Source organism: Pundamilia nyererei, unplaced genomic scaffold, assembly GCF_000239375.1.
Source record: "Pundamilia nyererei isolate P.nyererei 1_Seehausen unplaced genomic scaffold, PunNye1.0 scaffold00114, whole genome shotgun sequence".
NCBI lineage: Eukaryota > Metazoa > Chordata > Actinopteri > Cichliformes > Cichlidae > Pundamilia > Pundamilia nyererei.
Genome location: NW_005187515.1, coordinates 748,604 through 772,750, shown reverse-complemented (window position 1 = coordinate 772,750; position 24,147 = coordinate 748,604). Strand labels below are relative to the sequence as shown.

The 24,147-nt window shown below is 39.5% G+C and overlaps 1 protein-coding gene across 1 annotated transcript in view; it reads right to left on the bottom strand.

Moving 5' to 3' along the window:
- LOC102215665 (neurexin-2-like) overlaps nucleotides 1-24,147 on the bottom strand; it is a 337,295-nt gene that overhangs the window by 262,093 nt on the left and 51,055 nt on the right. The window contains exon 2 of the mRNA XM_013913079.1: nucleotides 4,344-5,738. Within this exon, the coding sequence (XP_013768533.1) occupies nucleotides 4,344-5,055 (712 nt within the window). The 5' untranslated portion in view covers nucleotides 5,056-5,738. The remainder of the gene's footprint in view (nucleotides 1-4,343; nucleotides 5,739-24,147) is intronic.

The following is a 24,147-nucleotide window of genomic DNA, read 5'->3' as shown; positions in this document are numbered from 1 at the left end:
ATAGTAATTTGGTATGGCTTCGCGGGCCAAATGTAATTAGGCTGCGGGCCAAATTTGGCCCGCGGGCCAGAGTTTGACACCTATGATTTATAAGTTCTAACAGCTTAAGTCTGTCAAGTTAGCTAGCAATTTTCACTCTATGTCAAACACCTTTCAAGTTAAGAGCAAATCCAGTCTCAGGGTAACCTGAAAACTCTTCAGATTGTGCTGTGTAAATTAATGGAACAACAATCATTTTCACAAAGTAATTTAACCTCTCATTACTGTGAGCTCAGCTTTTTTGCCCTACAACGCCATTTGAAGGTCAACACACGAACAAAGCCAAGGTCAGCACAGATTCTAAAACCAGTTTAATTACAACCCCAATGGTAAATTATAAAATACAATTATAGGAAGTGCAGTATATTTCTGTCCTTTATGTACTGCAAATACAGCACAGAAATGTTTCAGCGTGTTTGTTAGCCCAGTCCTTAGTATTTAGCATTTAGTAAGCCATTTTTGAGGCAAAATGTGAATTTTTGCTTTGACATCAAGTCAATAAAAAAAAAAAATGAGGCTGTTTTTTTATGATGTCCACCTTCATCCCTCATTCTGTCTGATCAACCTTAACCTGAACAATTTTGATGCAAATTAGTGAAAATACTAAAGTGCCAGACGTAGATGAAGGCAGCTAAGAGCTGTGTTAGATCACTGGTATTCAAATCAATGCAACAGGAGATACAGACTCTACAAAGCAGAGGAATAACATAAAACATACTGTGCTTAAGGGAATTGAAATGGCACAACCTTCCTGGATTACAAAACCTCAGCTGTCACATCTCATTTTCAGATTTTACAGATTGAACTTTAAACCAACATTCATCAAAGGATTCAAAAGTCTGGGCACGAATATTTTCGCAGTGAATTAGACCTGGATAATAAATGTTTTCACTTATTTGTTCACACTGCATTATTACAGGGTGTCAAAGTGTTAACACTGAATATTCAAATATCAATTTTTGCAAAATATTTGACAAGATATGACACTGCATATCATTGCAGTCATTGAGCTTTCTGACACTGGTCAAGAGTTCTTCTCTGTACTGGATACAATCACCAGTTGCTGGGGAAAAATGTGTATTCACCTGCTGGCTGGCAGTGGTTCTTGGAGGTTGCTGGCTCTTGCTAGGCAAAATCAGTGAAAAAAAAGTGATTACTGCAATTGCTAGCAGATTGCTATAACTAGCTTAGGTTTTTCATGTTTGCCTACAAGTACTCCCTTACTTCTAGCCAGCTGGCAGTACAACTTGAAAAAGTGCAATGCAAACCACAAAAGGAAACATGGCACACTTTGCATGCACACTTTGCACTTTGAATCACCTTGTTGTTGAATTGTGCTATACAAATAAACTTGCCTTGCCTTGCCTTTTAAGTTCTACATCAGTGCTGCAGCCAACATGTTTCAAAAAGTGCAACTTTTATTTAAAGGCAGTCTCCAGTTTGAGTTGCACTTTTCAGCTTCAACACAGGTTGGAGAGTAGCTGGCTTGTGTTGACTTGTTGACTTGTCAATGGCATGGCATTACATAGCTGATAGATGAGAGATGATCTGCCCCTGGGCAATGCTGGACACATCGCAATCATCGGCCGCGTTCATCTAATTTTTCTGATTGTTTTTGTCTCAGGTGAAGGAACATATTTCTTTTAGTTCAGAATTAGTTTCTATTCCTTTTACCAAATTTAGTGGTCTGTCAAATACCATACTTTGCAGAACTAAACCTGCCCAACCTTTAATACAACTATAGCGATAGAGCTGAAGCAATTCTTAGAGAAAAGGTTTAACAGTTAAGATGGTCTACAACAACACAAACAGCTTCGTAATTAAAACGGTTTGCTTGTCAGATATCTATGTGACAAACAGTAACGGAAAACCTCACCCATAATGTTATCTTTGTTTTCTTTGCAGCCAACACAAAACAGAAATGAACTAACTGTCTTAAATAATGTAGATCGCAATATTACATGTTTTAATATTGTGCAGAATCATTGCTGGCATCTTGTGCTGGTTATTTTATGTTCTGAGGATAATCAAAAAGCACATCACAGATCAACTAGACCAATAACTGTATTGCAAGTGCCATGTCTTATCATTAAAAAATTTCCCACGGATTGATACATTCATCCTCTCTAAGGAGAGCAGACAGCAGCTCCCTAAAATATCAAGAAAAAAAAGGAAAAAAAATCTTTCCCTTGACACGGCCCCTTCACCACTGAGCTAACACAGTGAGACATGGATTTGTTAGTGCAGACATCTAAAGGGCCTTAAAACTGACTGAAAGTGAGAGTGAAAGACCTTTACATTCCCACCCACGTGTTAGATGAAAGGAGTAAATACACCGCTGCACTGGCAGTCAGCCATAATGACCCAATTTACGGTCCTCAAACCAAAGAACATCTCTGGAAATAAATTAAGCCTGAGCAAATGAAAATCTTCATGTTACGCTCCTCATTCTTGCGCTCTTCTCCATTTCTCACGACTGCAATCGCTCTCTCCACAAATTCCTTGTTCTGATTCTCTCCTCCTTACCTCAATCTCTATTCTCTCCCTCTATCTTACTCTCTCCATTTCAAAAGGACAAATGCTTCCTGCAGTCACTGTAGCACTGCATTGGTATTCTGCTCTCAATTTAGTTAAGAGCAAGGCAGCAGTATCTACTTGCTGCAACCAAACAGCAATCTGACACAGGCCACAGAAACAGAAAGCGAGAAAAGTCTTGAAGAATTGAAGGAACTGTGAAATATGAGAGGGAGACTGGAAGGAAGAGACAGACCGACTTATACGGCTGTCCAGCAGTGACATCATTTGCTGTGCTATAGGGTCACTAAAGAGCAAAAGCTCATCTGCATTAATTAAAGGCTTCTGTTCGGCTTTTTGCAGAGAACAAAAGCAGCACAGTAGAGCTTTTTAAGCTATCTGAGACCGCTCCAAACTTACACTAACCCTACATCAAAATAAATCAAAAGCTTTGATCTAACATGCTAATTTTATTCTTATTACTTCAGATCTATCAAAAGCTGGACTCCAGTAAAACATTTTGTTTGGGTTGATTTCCTTTTTCAGCACCGTCAAAGCTTATCTGCGAGCGCCACAAAAGTCTAAAGCATCAAACAACTGTCACATAACTTTTGGCAAAACAGTTATCGACCTTTTCAACATGCTGTAATTACGAGTGATTTCATCATGCAGGACCAGGTAGAAGCTACTAAGTCAATTGATTATTTTAAAGGTTACGAAGCAATAATAGACCATAGTGATAACGGTAGTGAAGACCACTCATCCTGCATTACAGGTGATCAAGATACAAAATAAGTTCTGATGGCTGCATAGAGAGTGAGAGAATTCCCAAGCAAGGTGTAGAGATGCAGACAGGATGAAAGAAATAGGGCAGAGATAAGTGAAGGGGGAGGGATGTCAGGAGTAGGAAGTGCTGACAGCGGGTAAAGGTGAAAGAGAGATAAGTTGAGTAAGGGAGCAAATTCGAGAGAGACATGGAGGGGAGAGGGGTGACGAGAGGTGGAAAGTCCAGATAGACTTGAGAAGAGGTGGTAGGAGGTGAATGAAAGATATGCTACTGGATGCTGAGAAAAAGACATGGAAGAATGTGAAGGAGAAGAAAAAACATAGATATGGAAATGGGATGTGTCAGTGAAGGAGGGAGCCAGAGGTTTAAAACAGAACTGAATTTGACATGAGTTGACAGCATATGAGCGTATCCCAAGAGCAAATGAAAGCAAGAGCAGCAGAGACAACAGGCTTGGGAAGAAAGAAAGAAAGAAAGAAAGAAAGAAAGAAAGAAAGAAAGAAAGAAAGAAAGAAGTAAATTCACTAAAAAACAGACGAGAAGAAAGCCAGCTGAAATAGCAGACCTTCAATGTGTGATCTTAAACGTGAAATATTCAGCAGCTTTGATGTTAAATATTGTTTCTGAATAAGTCCCTGCTGAAATCAAAGCAGCACCTGTGCCATGTCTTCAACTCTTGTATGACTCACATAATCCCTAAAAAGAGTGATCTTCTTCAGCAGTTCAATCTTTAAATGAGGTTCTTAAAATACTGGATGAGAGAACACTGAAAGATCATGCACACTTTAAGTAGTCTATTCACAAAGTTCCACACCCTCCTTCTTTTGAGCCCTCACTGCATCAGCACCTCCTTCATCAAACATTGTTAGAAGAGACTTTCGACAGCCTAAACAGTGAAATGAGGTCCCAGACCTCTCTGCAAGACTCTGACTTGAACTAACCGCAGATTTTGCACTGCAATTATAAAACAAAGACAAATATAAGAGTTATGATGGTGCCTTACCTTCCTTGCAGTACTTTCCTTTGAAGCGAGTGTGGGTGCAGTCACAGTGAACTTCTCCATACTGAATAGAACAAAACCCTCCATTGAAGCACGGGTTCTGTTTGGTGCAGAGGTACTCCAGGTCGCTCTGAATACCCTGGCTATTGAGCAAAGTAGGAGGCATCTCTCCCACCTTCAGATTGGAGATCAAGCCCTGGAAGAGTGGTTCATACTTCACTGTGCTGGATGTCAGTGCAGACAGTCGCACGTCAGGTGGTATCCCACCTACAAACAGGTCACTGACCACAGCCATTTCCCTCCTCTTTGACTTGACCTCTGCCACTTTTGTTTCCCCATCTACCATTAGCATGGTCTCACGGAAGTTGCGGGTAAGCAAGACCATGTGCCAGCGGTCGTCATTCACCCGTATCTCCATGTGTACGGTGGCTGGCTCTGCACAGTGGATGGCAAAGCGCAACTGGAGGCGCCCACCAGCAATCAACAGCTCCAAGAAGTCGCAATTACCGCCATCGTCCAGGTAGAGTACCAAGGCTTTACTGATGTTGGTCTTGAGACTGAAGCTCAGCTCACCCACTGATCCAGCTTCCCAGCGCCCATAACGTGCCCACTGGCCAGGCGCCCCACTGAATTCCAACATATTCACTGTAGTGAGCAGGCTGAAGAGGGCCAGAGGCCACACGGGCAAATACAGGATTCTTAACCCCCTTGTCATGCTCAAAGTTCTGATGTGTCCCCCTTCTTTCTTAATGCTGTAGGTCTAATGAGCAACAGCTCTCTCTTCACTGAGGAAAAAAGACTGTAATATAAACAGGAATATAAACAAGAAGTATCATATAGTACTGAATTCGGTTATAAAAGTCAATGGGTAAGCAATCCTCACAGGTGCTCTACTACAATTTGCCTGACCAATAAGCACTTTTTTCTCCTCTCTCTAGTGTTAATTCTTCTCCTTATCCTGATTCTCTCCTTCGTCTCTCCATCAGTTGGTGCCTCTGGGACTGAGGAATAGGGGGAGAATAAAAGAGGGGGAATATGATAATTTCAACACAGTTGTTTCTTCAAAAGCCTCTTTGTCTATCCTGGACCAAAAATAGAATGTTCCTCTCTCAAATCCAGATCTCGGAGCAATTTCCAGGAAATTTGAGCTGCTGCCAAAAGCTTGGGGGTGGGGTGGGGGGAAGATTGTGATCTTTCTTCAGGAGGAGAGCAAGTAGAAGAAAATGAGCAAAAGAGGAAGGGAGCTTTATAGTAGACGGGTATCAGAGCCTGCTGGTGTCTGCTTGAGCATTTGATGTGCTCATCATTTTCAGTTTAATGCCATTCTTCTCCTTAAACTCACAGAACACAAAGATTTACGCAGGTATGGGATCCATGACTGTGATGGGTGCTGGCAATCTGGGAGAAACAAGAAGAACAAAAAGACAGAGCCGTCAGTTACATGCAAACCCTTTACATTTCAAATTAGTTGGTAAGCAATTAGCCTGATAGCCTTAATAGATATTTGATATGGTATTTCATTTTTTGCTTTGCCTACAGTTTTGCACACCATATTCTATATTTAATAATCCCTACACTTTTATTCAGTTCAAAGCTGACACTTCAAAAAAGTTTGCCTACAGCCATCTAAGTAAGTTTAGCAATTGTGTGGCTCCATACATCCCAAAAGACCCTGAATAAAAGAAATGTCTTATTTCATCTGCTTGATTCTTTGATATCCAGTAAAGAAAGTTGCCATCCACACGCAACACACACGCAACATAAGGTTTTCAACAGAATGAGGTAATATTTGATAAATCACAGCCCCCCATAGTGGTGCACACACACTTTACGGATATGCATATGCAAACACACACATCATTAAATCAAATGCAATTCAGATCGGAGTGCTGGAGAGTCAATAGCTATCTGAATAGCTGGTCTTGACCCTGGGGCTTGACCTAATCCCTAGCCATTAATTCTTAAGTGAGATTTAATTTCAATCTCATGCAGTCTGCAATTAAAGCTAGGCTCACCCCTGCTCGTGCTCCCTTGTGCTATCCTGCCTCGCTTCAAAGTGACAACAGAGATGATATTGGCATACATGAGGAGGAGCGAAGAAGAGTGAGTGAAATACAGAGAAAGGGAGAGCTGCTACACTACAACCATGATCTCCAAAGGTCAAAGCTTAACATCAGTGGAAAAAGATTAGGGAGACTAGAGGGAAAAGAGAGCTGTATGATACAGCAGAGGGAGGAAAACAAGTAAAGACGGGACCATTTTTGTTTGGAAGACGACACACTGATAACACGACAAATGAATGCTGCCTTTAGATGGCTTTTGTGAGGTTATATTTGTAACATGGGTGTTACAAAGTGTCGCTGGAAGGGTGGGACATTGCATCACATATGTGAAAAAGCACAATGCATTACTAGGTTATGCATGCAAAACATAATTCTGATATCAGTCATATTTGGTTATTTTTTCTATTATCTACCTTTTTAAATTTATGCCCAAAATGTCGAGTGTCGAGTGCAGAGCTTCTTTACATGTCAATGAGTTTCTGACAGAAAAGGAAAGCTAAAGATATACGTAATGCTTTATGATTGCAGCTTTTCACAAATCTCATATGTATACATAAGACACCAAACACATGGCTAACTGTAAGTCTAGATGTTGTTAAATGCAAAGCACAGTGAGACAAAATGTCTACAAGTATGTGGCAGGCACACCATCCCTCTAGGAGTGATAAATTGAGGCTGGTTTATTTTGGTCTCACCAAAATAAACGTCTCCGAGACGGCGCTCTGTATCAGTATTTCAATACATTCTTTTCTCTTTTGCAAGAATATACACATAAGTATGTTCACTACACAATAATCACTTTATTAGAAGTAGAAACAATCTTATGTGCAAGCATGTATATTAATTGATTTATGCATTATATGTACATTTTATACAATGACATGTACAATGGAACATTAAATAGATTGAAAGTTTGAGAGTTTACATTCGTGCACCATTATGGGTACATAGCACAAAAACATTTCCTGGCCAAGAGATTTTTCTGTCTTGTTGGAGAGTTTCTACCAAACATTCCTTGCATTTCTTACTGCTGCGTTTATGAAGGTTACCACGCTGATAGCCCAACATATCCTCTACGCTTTCTCTTTTTGCTTATTATATGATCTTAGCTGGCTTGCCTGACTGTACTGTTAAATCCCAAGGACACTGAGGAAACACAGCAAGTCTCAAGAGGTAACTAGAGCTCAGAGAATTGTACCATGCGCTTGTGATTGATTCAGGTTGCACATGCAGCTGATTTAGCAAAGCTACTGTCCCTATGTGACTGTGCAGTGTTACGCTGAAGTGTGTGTAATCTACTAATTTCGGGACCTTCATCTGTTTCTTTTCAAATACTCCTCAGTGGCTCTCTCCATGGCACTTAAACCCATTGTTTTAACAAAGACAAAATCAGCCTCCAGTTAAAAAAATATGGTTTACTATTGTTTTAATAGAATGCTTGCTTGATATCCCCCTGGCTAAAAAATCCAAACTAAGCTACAGCAATATACTAGACTTAAAACACAGTCTGTACCAAGTCTCATACAGCCTGATCTTACTTAATTTGTACAAAAAGTAGAACCTCTACAACTCCCAGAACGACTACACGGTCATGTAAGCCAGCACTGACCCGTTTCCTCGCAGATTAACCCATGGGAATGTTTCTACTATCTTGACAAAAATTCTACCTCAGCACTGCTAAGGGTGTCTGGCTTAAATCACACTACAGTAGAGGTTTGTGGTGGAGGTGTGGTCCCTGGCTCAGCTGCAGGGGAGGGGTGGTGCAGTGAGCTTAAGGGGGCAGTGCTGGGCATTCTGCTGAGGCCACAGGTGGTGACGCTCCCACCACCTGGGACATTTACAAAGGTAGTCAAAGGTTTGATAGCTACCAACAACAGAAAACCAAGCCAGTTCCATTTTCTTTATTTAAATGTCTATACTCATGTCTCCGGCTGGAGTACTAAATCAAACTGAATGGCGAAAGAACACAAACCATAACCACAACTTATTAAGGCAAACAAGTCTCAGCACAGCATAGAAATGTGGCTGTTGATTAATTGGCCAAAATGTATACAATAACTGGAAGAATGAGAGAGAGTAAGAGAGAGTGAGAAAGAAAGACAGCATGTGAGAGCCCGAGAGGGAGACATCAGTCACTCAAGTCACAATATCCCCGTGTAGGTGCCATGCTGTGATACAGATACCACAGCACTGAGACAGAGCAGAGAGAGATCAATAGAACAAGCCGCTTAGTTTGGTTTCCTAACCTGGTTGCTTTTAGACATTGCTTTCCCTTCCGACTATGGATTGCTACAGTGTGGTGAAAAATTAATTTACAGCTGAATTTCCTATTTACAATCACCAACGGCAGTCAGGCAAAAACAGTAGACCTGATTAATATGCATTTTAAGTGTTGATGCAAAAGTGAAGGATCCATTCTTTCTAGTTATAATAATAGTGCCTTGAACAGAATTTTCTAATGGAAAAAATGACTTAACTACACGATCAACCTCCCAGTGAAAGCATTGTTTAATTTCATCTTCTACTACAATGTTTCACTTTAGACATTATCAGACGCCGGTTTAGTGAATGCCACCCTATTCTAGTCAAGGGGCTTAAATGCCACATACACCCAGTAAGGTAAAACTATACCATTTAACTAAAGTATAGTACAGTATAGTATAGTCACCCATCCACTTCAGCTTATCCAATTCAGGATAGTGGGGACAGCTGGAATCTATCCCAGCTGCCATAGGACGAAATGCAAGGAGCACTCTGTAAAGTATATAGTATATAAAAAAATATAATAATAATAATAATACTTTCCTCAAGAATGAATTCCTTTTGTTACAGTCCTATTTTATCTGGGCTTTAATTGTACAGTATCTAAAACTGTGTGATGGATCAAAATAGCTTTAAATATGTATTTATGTAAATAAATGTAGTTGTTTTGTCAGGGTAAAATCAGTTTTGCTGTGTGCGCGTGCAAATGTGAGTTTTCTTGTTTAATTCATCTCCCACTGAGCTACGTCTTGGCTCCACGTCTGCAGATTCCCTGCTCTCCAGATTACACCTGTTGTGTGGGACTGTGCCAGGCTATCAACTTCCTCCTCCTGCACAGAGTTCAGTGCTGTGGATTTTTTTCTATAGCTAAAGCTTAAGAAAAATGTATATAATAAAATCATGTAAAGTAAAACACTCACTATTCATACTATTCATGTGCACTATGCATCACACACACAGCTTCTACATATAAGCAAATACACACACGGCATATCGTAGTCAGGCAGGAGCCATTAATCCTGGCCTGTGAGGAGCTCAGCAGTGTACCATCCGTCAGCATGAAGCTGTTGCTGCCACTGCTGTGCTCTAATTAACCAGAGAGGCACGCTGAGCCACTTTTAATATTCCTGGTCAAGTGGGAACACGAGGATTTAGTATGAGAAGGAACAGCAAAGAGAATCATAGGCAGAGATGGCTGGCATCAAGTCATTTAAAAAAATTAAAGGAGAAAGAAGAGAGATGGAGAAAAGGCAGGGCTGTATTTCATTTGATACATTGAGTGAGACATTTCTAAGGAAGCTGTAAATTGAACTAGAGCTAGCCAGACATCAATCAGATTGTCATTGTATCGTACATACTCTGTGTTTTGATATAAAACCCCTTTGGTGACCTTGGTGACAAAAGTTAGAACAAAATGATTGCTTAATAAAGAAAAACTAATGGAATCTGTATAGCACATGCTGAACAGACCCCTTTCAGTCACGTGAGTGGTGTGAACTAACAGAGGTGTGTAGCTCTTTATTCAACATCAGGCTACTGACTTTGATCAGTCTCGTCAGCTTTAAGCCACTAGTGACTAGCTCTGGCTGTTAGTGCTAACTGCGTTTAGCCTTGATAAGAAGATGCTAATGAAAGAGATCAAGGGCTTTAGCCTAGCTGTTAGTTCTGTAACAGCCAGATTCATAATGACTTTAGTGGGACTCCTTGTTGCTCCTTTTACTGTGACACTTTGACAGGCTGAATCATGGACAAGAGATGCATTTGCTCTGCAAACTAAAATGTTGTAAGGTTGAAAAGAGAAGGCAGCTATAGAGGGTTTAGTTTGGTTTATTAAGATCCAGATTAGCAGTGTAGCAGTTATTCTTCCTGTGGTCACGAATCTTTACATTTTGACTGGGCATTGTGAAACATACACACATGTGCAACATAACATCATACTAGAAATAGAAAGATAAGTGCCCAACCAATAAAGGATTCTTAAAACTGATACTGACAGTGTGGATTCAAAAATCCAATAATTCAGCTTTTTCTTTTCTTCCAGACAGATAAAACATACACAGATTTCCCTGAAATTTGTTTTGTGTACTTAATTATGATGGGAAGCATGGTGGTGCTGTGGTTAGCACTGTTGCCTCATAGTAAGATGGCCCTGGGCTCAAATCAATCCCTCCAGGACTTTTCTGTGTAGAGCTTTCATATTCTCTGCATCATACTCAGGCTTCTTCCCACACTCAAAAGACATGCTGTTAGCGGGCTTAGAGTAATTGGTGATTCTAAAGTGGCCCTTTGTTGATTCTGCAACAATGTGGCAGTTTGTCTAGTTTGCACCTCTCGCCTTTCAGTAACTAGGATAGGTTCCAGTCCCCCCGAGACCCTGAACTAAATAAGCGGAAGTAGATGGATGGATAGCTATTTATGAGTAAGATAATATGACAATGTAGTTTCAAAATAATCTTGTTTTATTGTTCAAACAACTTGTGGATTAGTAATTTACCCTCTGCCTTACTCGGCTTAGATCAACTGGTTGTAACGTTTATGGTGTCCCAAGCACATGTTGTCAACAAGGAAGTTGGAGAGTGCAACAAACTGTGCAACATGAACAGTAATAACATCAATGATTCTCTTAACTTTCTTCTTCTTTTTTTTAAAATTTATCATCAACTCTGAATGCCAATATATATCAGCAAATAGAAAATATCGACCTTTACTTAGAGATAAGTCTGTAAATTCGGCACCATCTTTTATTCCATGCAGTCTTTTCATTAGGTGACTCAGTAATCACCAATGTCAAATATGAAAGCTTTTTAAAGGGAGTACTGTGTAGGAGAGGTTATTGAAGCTATTCTTGCTGATCGCATATCAGGTAAAAGATAAAATGCCCTCTGTGAGATGAAAAATCAAGCCAATCAATCAATCGAGCCAAAAAAAAAAACCCCTCCATTAAAGGGAGAGAGAAAGACACTGAGCATAAAGCAATAAATAGCACAGCAGACTCTAAGCCTGCAATTATGCTGTTTCAGAGTTTATGTACTGATAATCACACTATAGTATCAATATTAGTCTCATATTCATTATTGCTCTCATGTAGTGTTTTTAGTCAATTCATTTATTAACTCATAATCACTTATTTTAAAATATCAAAACATCAAAAGGCATGTGGTCCTCCGAACCGTCTCTGAGTTTGAACGATTCTTTGCGGAAAAAAGACAATTTGCTTGTGACTTGTGAAAAGCCTCCACTGGCAATAGTTTGACATTGTTCTTTTGCAATGCAAAGCTCTCCAAAAAATAAGCAAGCATTCATTAAAGGAACTGAAAGAAGGAAATCACCTGTCCTGTTTTTTCCTCCCTACTTTGACACTGACCTCCTCGTTATGCTTAACCCTCCCTACTTTGGTCACAACCAACACATCACCAATATCAATTCGGTTCCACCTATTTCTAACATTTCAAGAAGTGTAAGAGCATGCAGACTTAAGATGTGGACAGTACTGTGGGTTACACTAAATAAAGAGGGTAACAATTATGTTTTTCTCTTAGATTTCCAAAAGGGGAAATTACGGCATCTGTTCATATGGCGCACAAGTGAATTTCAGATCACTAATTGGTGCTAAATGCATGGATATGTTCTTACAAACAAACAAAGGTAGCTCAGGCTATTTAAACCATTTTACAATGTACAGGTTGTTATATTTGTAAGTACACTGTTCCTCTTTTAGTTTCTTTGAGTAAAATACTGAATCCTACCTGTTCACAAGATCTAAGCTGCTTTGCATTCGTGAAGTGTAAAATGTTTGCTGGGGGGTTTGAGAGAATCTGAGCGGATGACTTTGTGTGCATGAGTGTGTGTGTGTATCCTGAAGCATGTGTGTGGTTGTCTTGGTGCCTGGAGATGTTTTGGTGGGAAGCACAAGGCTCGCTGGCCAGGCCTCAAGACTCTACTGTTCCAATTAACCAGCCCAGCAGCCTGCAGCTCTACTGGCCTTATCTGGAGACAGAGAGAGAGAGACGGATGGGGATGGTGGTGGTGGCATGAGTTGGGACACAGCAAGACAGAGTGGGTTGGAAGGCACACCAAAGAAAGGCTTGAGAGGGTGAAAGGGGGAGAAAGAGAATGAACAGAGAACTCACTTTACAACCAGCCAGCATTTCTGCAAATGCCTGCTTACTTATCATTATTCAACTCTGATCTCTTTGCACACACACTTTCATTTGCGCCTTCCTTCTCTTCAGATGAGGGGGAACAATTTTAGAAAGAAAAAAGATCCAGCAAGTTTGTTTGGGAATGGGGGAACTGAAAGTGTTCACCTGACAGGATTAGAAACATTTAAATGGTAAATGAGTGGACATTGTGCATATGTTCTGTTTTTATCCTTAAAAATGGCAAACAGCAAAAGCACTATTCTGTTCCTATAGCTACAGCTAAAAGTTCAGCTTATGTAAGCAGCAGAGCTCTAGTTATGATTAACAGATAAATGTGGGCCATGAATTTGCACACCTTGCGTTTTTTGGCCATATGACAAGTTTATTTCCAAAAACGAACTAAGTGTGTGGATGTGAGAGTGAATGAATAGTGGAATTGTAAAGCGCTTTGGGTGCCTAGAAAAGCGCTATATAAATGCAATCCATTAAATAAAAGTTTAATAAAAATTTTGACTTTTACTTGTGCATATATAAAGCTAAAAGTGCGATTGCACTTCAACAGCATCATTTGTAACATCAGCATCATTATGCTTCTAACATTGCCTCTAGAAAATTGCACCAACAATAAAGAGAAACATTATCAACTGTGTACGACTGCAACCTCATCTTTCCTGCACGGCAACAACTGGCACAATTAGAGGCCATTTCAGATTCTTGAGTAGCCAGTGACAAGAAGTATATCAGCAGCAGCTGAACAGGTATATGCTCTCATCTGTAGCAATAAGAATCAGCAATTGTAAAATGTGGGTATGTGAGAGTAGACGAGGAAATTAATTATCTATATCTAAGCTATAATATAAGCTAAAATCTAATAACACTGAATTTCATTTATTAGACAGGGTTTGGGTGGTGGGTGGGGTAGGTTAGCAGGGGTGTGGGGTTCAGTTCTCATCACTGAATTATGGATGTAAAGGACAGAAGAAATGAGAGGGACAGCTGATAGTAAAAGTGAGATAGAGGCAGAGAGGGAGGGGTGGGAACTCTCAGGCACACGTGGCAATTCAGAGAGAATTGGCTGTGTTAAATGACAGTCGATTACCATCTTAAATATACTGTCAAAAAGCAATTTGCTTCTCTCGTGCCACAGGCCTGATATTTGCACCTTATTAGGAAGTCTGCCCTATATTTTAAGACGCCAACCTCCCGACCTCCTTCAGTTTCCGTGTACCCATAAGCCAGCTGTCTAACTGAGGACGTTTTCAGGTGAAAAGGAGGTGAATAGAGCTGTGCATAGAAGCCTTTGATATAACAAAGTACTGTTATGTAACCACAATTAAAACAAAGAGGCTCTGCGATACATCGCTGTGTTATTCACACGGACAAAGGTGAGGTTATAATGAAGCTCTAAAGCGTAATCCTTTTGTCGAGATAAATCACTGTAGGTTGACTTTGGCTATTATAAAAACGATATAAAATTCACAGCAGCTTATTTAAAAGAACCTGTTTGACGTCACCTTCTTATTTGTTGACTTCAAGACCTTTTTAAGACAAACTCTAAAATTCGAACAACCACAGCTGCAGATTTGTACATGAAACTTTTCAGTATCCAAGCTACTGCATCAGTGATGCTGCACACAAATCAGAAGAATGAAACACATGCACAGTAGAGACCTGGGGACAGGCAGAGGTAATAAACCAGAGCCACGACATCTTACTCAACATTCCAACTAAAAGAGCTCCACTGATCTCGGTGCGCCGATATGATAACTATGAGTCAAGGCTCACCAATATCTGCAGCAGGTGAGCAATGTGTTTAATTTCACAGGCCTTGTAGGCTCGCTGAGCTCATTACTGGCCTCTCAATTCACTCACTACACTTGGGATATTGATCTGGGTAATATAGTTAAAAAGATGTGTGCTACAAAGACACCTCACCAAGCAGTACGTAGTCCAGTTCAAGTGTGCTAGTTCAGTATCAGTTCTGCCTCTACCCACTTCTTTTTTCTTGTCTTTTGAGGAGCTATGAAGGAAACCACCAAGAATAACTGATGAAAAACAGAAGTGACACTGCTCTGAAAACACTGATTCAGTTCTCCTTTAGTTCAGCTCTAAATGTGAAAGCGCGGGAACATGCACAGGCATGCCATGTCGCTTTGTGACTCAGGACAAAAAAAAATGTGCCAAGAATTTGGTATGAAAAGATATAAGGTGACATACAGCTTTGTGTGTGTGAACATACACGGACATGCATGGGAAGCTGTTAAAAAAAGGGTACAGATAATGCACGTACACTATTTGCAAGTCTCTGAGAAGAAGTATGCTCGGAAGGAAGAGATGAGAAAACACAGGGCGGGTTTTTTATTTTAAAAATCACTGATTTCTGTATTTTTTGCAGTAGGGGACAAAGTGGGGATTTGATTATGTAAGCTAATGCTCACTCCCCCCCTCTGAACAAAAGCTCGCACAGTGGAGAGTGAAATTTTTGAGCATCCGACCTGAACTTGCAAGACAAACTGCATCATCCTACCAACAGCCTCAGTGGGGATATTACAGACAGGATAATTTATGACCCCTGCTATAAAATAATATTACACCGGCTGCCTCTAAGGCCAATTGAAACCTCTCAGTGCCTCGCAATTTATTGCCGAAACCAAGTGGAAAAGCTAAAGGACAATGATCAATACAAAAGCGAGTACCCATATGCACTGACGGTGACCTTGTAAAATCTGTCCATCTAGGAGGAGGTGTGAATGTTGTCTCAGGTGAGTTTGTTCAGTCATTTCAAATGGTGTTGTTCTAAGATGAAGTTAATATACAAGCCTATTGATTGCTGGCATACCAGTGGTTGTTATGCACAGTGCATTGGTAATGAATGTGTTTACCTGCATTCATTTAACATTAAGCTTCTCCTTATATTAGTTCATCTTTCAGTGCATCGACTACAGAGTTGAGCTCAGTCAGAGCAGTCAGTGTCTCAGAAATCTTCTGTTGTGCCAAACATGAAATTAAATTTAGTAAGAGGGTTTGGCTGGATGCATAAAGTAATGATGATGCGCTATATGTAGGAAGGGTAGAATGCTTTGTGTTTTGTCATTACATTTACATTGTCATGCGTTTTGTAATTTAGCTGTGAAGTTTCCATGGAAACTAATTGAAATGTTATTAAAAATACAGTTAATGATCATTTAAAATGCGAAGAAATAAGAAACTGTAAACAAGGTTTAAAAACGTAATTGTTTTCAGCCAGTGAAATAATGTTTCGACTTAGAGTTATCATAATATTTCATTTTAGGCAATTAAAAGTAGGCAAAGTCTTCTGAGCATAAATTTACAGAGCAGAGCCACACATGACAATGGCAATTTTATTTACATAAGACATTTCATTACATGAAAACAGTGGAAACAGGAAAGCAGAACAAAACAAAAACAATGTACGCCTTCATGAGTGAGGGTGTATCTACTACCAAGCAGTGTTGGGTAAGTTACTTTAAATTAGTAACTTAGTTACATTACTAGTTACTTCTATCAAAAGTAACTCAGTTACTTCAAGGTACTCGTTACTTTCAGAGTAACTAGTTACTAGGGAAAGTAACTTTGGTTTTACTCAGAATTCTCTTGTTAATGTGTTGCTTCCATAACTTTGCCAGTCTTCTAGCTTGCTTATTGCCACAAGTGCACTGTGCCACCTACGAATAGAAAGGAAAAAAATAATGTGCACATTTCCACGAGAGAAATCCCGCACCTGGACCGTCGTTGACCGCTGCATGATTCTAGACTGCTTTTTACATCCAACACAAAAACTGCAGTCGTGGTGCTTTCGATTGTACTCAGAACTCGGAAATTCTGCCTTCTGAATAGGAAGATGTAGGTAACACCAGACTGCAGATGAGCTGCATACAGGGCTGGACTGGGACAAAAAAAAAATCATCCCGGGGAATTTCCATTATAGGAAAAATCATAAAGACTTTGAATGAAAACAAACACTGTTGTGACAGTGATGTACACTGTTCTGATGGTATATATGTATCAATCTATCAATTGTTTGTTGTAAGACTCAGATAATTATTTTTTTTAAAAGCTAGACATTTTAAATGAGAATAAGAAAGAAAAGTATTTCCTTGTGCCCCCCTTTCCCTTTTAATGCCCTACCTGGGCCCCTGGCAACACTTTGCTAGACCCGCCCCTGCACAGTTACCAGCTGTCAGCTGCTTAGAAAAGGATCCTGGTGTTATTTATCTCTCAGAAACATAACTTCCCTTCAACTCATTCATGTCACCTAAAAGGTAAACCTGTTTCTCCATCACCTGTTCAGCTCTGATGATTCAGTAAGGACATCTCCTGGTTTCATCTTCATGTTTCCCTCTCACCAGATATACAAACCATATCATGACCAGCAGCTTTTTTGCAGCTGTGGCTCCAGCAAACATCAGCTGATACTAGAAATTAATATTAAATAAATTCTAACAACAGCTGATCAAGCTTAAACGTGCTGCTGTTGTTTAGCGCGACATCCGCTGGTTTCCTCTTTCGGGCGCAAAGTGGGCGATAAATAAACAAGAGAGAAAAGCCAATCAGCTGATCACTGATCAGTTTCAAGATTGAAGTAGAAACAGGAGAGGGAGAAAAGAAGAGGCAGCTGACAGCGTAAAAACAGAATAACTCCAGCTTTGTGTCTTTTTCATTGTAGCTGAAGTCCGGGACAAAATGTTCCTTTTCACCTCAATAAGAAACCCGTAATATTTTCTCTGAATACGAGAAGATTCTGTTTTTTACGGGACGGTTGGCAACTCTAATAATTAACCATATGAACAAAATAAAGTTCAACATCATTAACTTCATAGCACCCACCCAGCTGTATAGAATCTCCATCATGCTAGCTAGCACGCAGTATGGAAAAAGTCAGAATAACGAAAATAAACTCCACCTAAACTTGGTTTATATCTGACCCAGATGGACTGCAGGTTATAACTTCTTACCTGAAGTTCAGTTCACCTGACACTCTCGGAGGCGGCCGCTTCGGGTCTCTCCTCCTGCCTCCCCTTTCCCTCATCCACCTGCTGGCCTCCACCACTTGCTAATGTTACTGAATCTGTGGAAGCTCCGCGATAGCCACCACACGAAGTAACGAATAACGAGCCTATCTAAATCCCAGTAACGAGTAACGCGTTCCTGGTTTTGGCATAATAACTAGTTACCGTGCTCGTTACCACAATAATAACGTAGTTACTGTAACGCGTTACTTAATAACGCGTTAGTCCCAACACTGCTACCAAGTAACTATAGTAATATAACTACAGTAATATCTGTGTGTATGAAATAAAGTTGGTACCAATGCCAAGAACTTTAACCAGAGGAGTTAATGTGGAGTTATGTTTACTTTAACAGACATTTTCATTTTTATTTATTATTTATGTATTTATTTATTTAATTAGGTGACACAGACTTTAAACAAAACCGAACATAATTAAAAAAAACAGATGATGAAGTTTTGTTCAAATGCCTGACTGCTATTTCCAGAGTACATTTAGAGTTTTTTACTTTTTTGACCACAAAAAAAAACACACTTGATGGATTTCCTGGCCTCTTCAATCACTTATATACTGGACACCAATCTTCTGATGCTGCCTGTGCATCTTTTGCAGCAGGACTTTTCCGTTCAACATCATATTTTTGCAAAGCGAGCATAAAATGTCATGCTTACAGCCTTCTTCTATAAGCCTCGCATAAAGTGTCAATGTCAAAGAGTAACTTTGAATCTAAAGTGACAACAATTCACAGCCATATTCACAGTCAAATAAAGGGTTTGCACATTTAGTTTCATTTACTTTGGACCGGTACTCATGGAGCTATTTACTGCAAGATGGCCCACCACTCATCTATGAACATGAGATAAAATGAAGGTTGAGTTAAAAGATGGGTGCGGCCAGACTGGGAGTACAGAATAAACTTACTTTACTCACTCACTTCATGATCTCAATCTTTTAAATGTTTGTAAGAAGTGAGGTACATTTATCTCATTTATTACCATGATATTTTCTAAAAACTGCGTGCTTTGAGGACAGGGATAAGATGCGTTCACTATATTGTCTGTAGCTGAATATTAAAACATCTTTCTTCACATGTTATTTCTTTATCAATCTCCTACAATGATCCCTCCAAACTCCCTCCTCCACATTCTTGCCAAGTTGTGACTTGTTCCAAGTTCTAGCTAAATTGTGAAAAAAAGCTAAGTGTCAACTGCGACATCAGTGAACTTAAACAAGCGCTCCCTTTTACCACAAAAGTACAGTAAGAATTATGCACATGTCTAACTGGATATACTTTATAACTTTTACAATTCACACTGTGCAATGCTCCTGCTGTATGTGTGTATATAAGTGTGCTTGTGTGAGCAGCATAATATGAAACCAGGTGATGGGACTTGGACGTGTGCCTGGGAGCGTTTGCATGCGTTCAAAAAACATGCCTGCATATTGAGGCACACAATGTGGAGCATTGTGACAAGCATTGCGGGAGATAATGGAGAAAGCCCGAACCATGTTGGGAGCAGGAAGGTAAGAGGAACAGAGCGAGGAGAGAACATCCAATTCAATTTCGAAACGGTGCCGGCTCACAGTACAAACACAAAGGCTTCATTACAGGAGGATCCCTGTTGAAGGCTGGAGCTAATTCACCATCTTCAAGCACAAGAAGAGAAAACATAAGGGAGGGAAGGAGAGAGGGAGCAACAAAGAGATCAGCAAGCCAAAGAGGTGATGTGACATAACGGCGGGAGAAAAGGGACGGACTCAAGAACAGACCCAGCAGCAGTTATTTTGCTCTGAAGGAGAGAGTGTTCACGACCAAAAGTGCCACTAAGAGCATACTAATGCCCTATTAGAATGTAGCACTGAGCAGGAGAGTAATGACTCCCATTATGTGTCCCCACACATGTGTGAACAAGGGGCATGTTATTGCATTTATAAATCTGGTTAAGTGATCAACATTATAAATAAATGACTAGTTGCCCAGAGCATGGACGAGGCTAAAAATAGAATTGTGTAATGATAAACACAAATGAGATTGCTGTTTTTATTCTGATTGTGTTTGTCAGATATGTGTTAAATCGCCGCTACAGTAACTTTAGGATATTTGTGAAACATTGTGTTGTTGTTGCTGTTTACATTTATATAGAACCATTGCAAAAGCAGATGCGCCTACTTCTTCTCATTTTCTCAGCCAACGATGCTAAATATCCACTAAGTGTCTTATTGATGAACCCATTGATCTGTGCGCACATGAGACTGTTGTCAGGTGACAACCAGAGGACTTCAGTAATAGCGCTATTAGTTTCATGCAGTGGACAATAAGTGTGTGAGAGCAAAAGAGCCTTTTGCTAAAGGCTGAAGGTCAGTGAATAACTGACCCCCTCCTATCCACCCCACCCCCACACATATGACACAAACTGCGAACCCCTGAAGCACGACTACATCGTAGAGGTGTCTCTGGTTTGCACACGCAAAAGCACACAGCAACGCACAAGCGCAGGGGCAGGGAGAGAACTTGAGCTTTGAGGTCCCAGGTGTAATGCCTCTCAGCTGGGTGTAAATCAAACTGTGGCCAGTGGACAGGATGTTGATGAAAACAACAAAAAATAAAGAAATAAAAAAAACCCGAGAGACAGACAGTGAGACACAGACCGAGAGAGACAGAATAGTGTCAGAGCAGATTAAAAATTCATGGCTTTGCTCTTGCTGACGTAAGAATGAGTGCCTTCATTTGTTGCCTGTCACCTCTGGGAACTCATGGGACCAATTGGAGGAGGGACAGAAGGACATGAGTGGAACCAAACGGAGAGGCTATACCATCAGTTCACAGCGGGCAGCAACAAAAGAGATGAAAAAGAAAGAGGAGAACTGGAAGTGAAGTACGATTCACACTCGGGTGTGAAAAGGGTTGAGAGGGATTAACATGAGAGTTTATTATGTGGAGATTGCACAAACTATAATGGCTCAAATAAAGCCAGGCCTTCAAGATGTGACACACCGACCATGAAAAGAACCATTAAGGAACACGGCCCTTGCAAATCATCACTTGCGCTCTAACAATAACTTGGCTAAACAATTTGAACTCAGGAAGAAAATGATCAGCGGCAGAGCAACTTCTGCCTTTTACAATGCACAAGTAGTGATGGCACATCAGCACATCACAGATAAAACTAAAGATAAGATGAATACAGGATAACGGGTCACAAAACTCCTCCCAAACCCTCTCCTGTGATTAAAAGTAGTGTAACTGCAATTAACAAAAGAGATTTTAAATAATTGATTGCATATGAGCTACATGAGAGTGCATCCAATAGAGCTGACGGCATGGATGTAAATATCCTGGGATGTACTGATGAACTGATAATAGCAAATGAGTACATGACATATGTGCAGATGCGTCAGTGTGTGTGTTTGGACTGCTGAAATGATGGTGTGACTAGTTGATAATGAGTTTTCATATTCTTGTCATTTGTTTTAAATAACAAAAGTAGTAAATAGCTGTAATTATAATACTTTCAGCAGGGGCGAGTAAAAAAAACCAAAAAGAAAACAAAGAAAGTACAACTCCAATTAAATATTGCTAATTCTGATATTTAAATCCAATCATTAGTCACTGTTTGTCTTGCGTAACATATTTGGAGTGATTACTCACTCTTGTTGTGAATCATTAAGACAGCTGGAAATCCTACCACTGCTACCACAGTGGTAATTTAATAACACAGCTATCCACTTTGATCATGATGTTATAGCTTTGCTATTCTAACACCTAAAACACCTAAACTAACATAACCTGACATAATGGAACAAACACGGAACAACTGTGTATTAAATGCGAAACATTGGGCAGTGAAATAATAATAAATGAGTGAAGTGCAGACTGTATTATTTATACAAAGAATCAAAAACGGGACAATAGAACTGGTAAAAAAAAAATACATACTTGAAGCTTATTTACTTAAGAAATAGTTTAATTTACCGAAAACTGAAACTGTTCACATCCAGTTCTCAGGTAAATTCATTAAACCCATAATGTCTTGTAGGTCTCTGTATTATACGGCAATGTAAGGATGTTAAAGCATATAAAATTATTATCAATAAATCAGAAAAGAATCATAAAATAATTACAGCTGACTCAGTAAAATCTTTATGAAAATACAGTCATTAATAGTCTATGGTACGCTCCATTTTTTATAAGACTTCCAACACAGCAGACTAAATGTCCTCCTTTTCTAAAGAACATGAGATTATACAATCAAATCACTCATTTTACTCTATATTTTGATTTGACTAGATATTTAGGTGTATTTCAAGGTAAAGGCAAGGTAAAAATTTAGATAGTAATAGTTCCCTATTGTTTAATTGTCATAACTAGTTGAGATCAGGAGATCATTAATTGATTGATTGATTGTGATCTGTGTATCGCATAGGCACATCTGTGGGAGCCAGAATTCTGGCTGGGGTGTACAGGAGTACTTATGCCACACATTGATATGCAGATCAACTTATTTGTAAGTTTATGTAATGTGTTTTTTTCTGGATTTTTGCTTGATGTTCTGTCTCTGTTGATTAAAATGAAACTACCTTAAAATTAGAGACTTCATTTTTTTGTAAGTATCAAACTTAGCAGTAAGTTTCTCCCACTGTATAAAGAGTACATGTTTACGTGACAATTATTTACACTTCCAACAATTATGAAAACAAACCAAACCAGGATCTGCATTCACCTTTGCTACAGAGCTCTTATTTTGTCTTATGCTATAAATTCAGTGCAGCCTCTCTCTTCAGAGAAGTGCACCTGCTTTTAAGCCCCAACTCACACACTCACAGTTCAAGCCAAGAAAACTCAGAGTCAGCAAAATCTATGTAGAGGAAATAAAAGCCACTGGGTTTATGCATAAGAACCTACAGAAGGATTACTGTAGTAATGGCTGAAAGCAGGTGCATCTGTCTCAAGACTGCCAAACGTCTCGCATCCAGTCCACTTTTGGTTGCTTGACAGTAGTGTTAGTTTCTGTCTGCTCTGGCAGCTCCCATCACTCTCTTCTGTAGCTGCCATGTAGGTCTCCCAGGTTCACTGCCACCTGTGGCTTTCTGTGCTCCCATCAGCACCCTCAAACATGAAGCCATGGAGGCAGGCCAGCAGAGACCAGCTGCCTATCCAAAATGGGCTTGATAGTCTCAATGAATGACCCATTATTATATAATCACGTTTGCAACCCTTGGTATATTCAAGAGGACCTACCAGTATTCCAGTTTTGACTTAAACTTTTATGCTATTATTTCCAATAATCATCAGTGAATATTATAGCTATAAAAATATGAAATATTAAGTATAAATATTACAAAAATGTTCTTTTGTGCATCAAGTGAGTATTAAGGTATGCCGATCAATATGAAGAGATATTTGAGATGCTGAAAAGCACTCACAATATGTGTGTCAGTGCTGAGTAAAAGTTCGGTCTAAAAAATCTAACACGCCTCTAGATTCAAACGTATGTTCATTTAATAACTGACAGTCTTCATTCTCAACATCTGAAAGTTTCAAGTTGAAATTTGTGTAAAAGAAAACCTTTAATAATCTAACAATGTAAAGACAAATATAGTGCAGATGGTAATACAGGTAATGGGATGCAATAACACATATCGTACACGTGGGTATTACAATAGGCCAGTCGCAGTTACTTTAAAAGGAGTGAACAACCAGTTTAACATTACCTGGGAAAGTAAACATGTCTTGGTCATACATGAGCTGGTAATGAAGGCCAGCTGAAGTACTTTGGAGGCACTGAATGAGCCCAAGCCCAGTCTACCTCAGTTCAGCCGAGGCTAACATATTAGTAGGAAAAAACTGTCATATACATTTAACGTTTAGTCAAATTATGTCATTAAGATTTGCTGTAATAAGATATAATTATACAACCAGGGATATTTTTGGGACAAATGCATATTCTTTCAAAGCAAGCAATTTTCAGTTTCTCACACTTTCACACTTTGTGGCACTAAATTATTGGTGTTACATTTAAAAACAAAAATAGTAAAGCAGTTGATGTATAAATGTATTCATGCTGGTTTATTCTGTTGTTGCTTTTTGTGAGTCTATAACATTCATTATCCCAGTTAGTAATATGTCATTTTCAATATTAAGCATAAATCATTCCGATGCCACTCTTGGAGCTGAATATACTACAACTTTAAATTAAAAACCATAGATGTGTAAAAACATGCCAGGCTGACAATAGGATGATGTAAACAATAATGCTCAGTTTTTTAGTAAGGGCAGTTGCTAATTTTGCCAAATGTTAATTTTTGTATT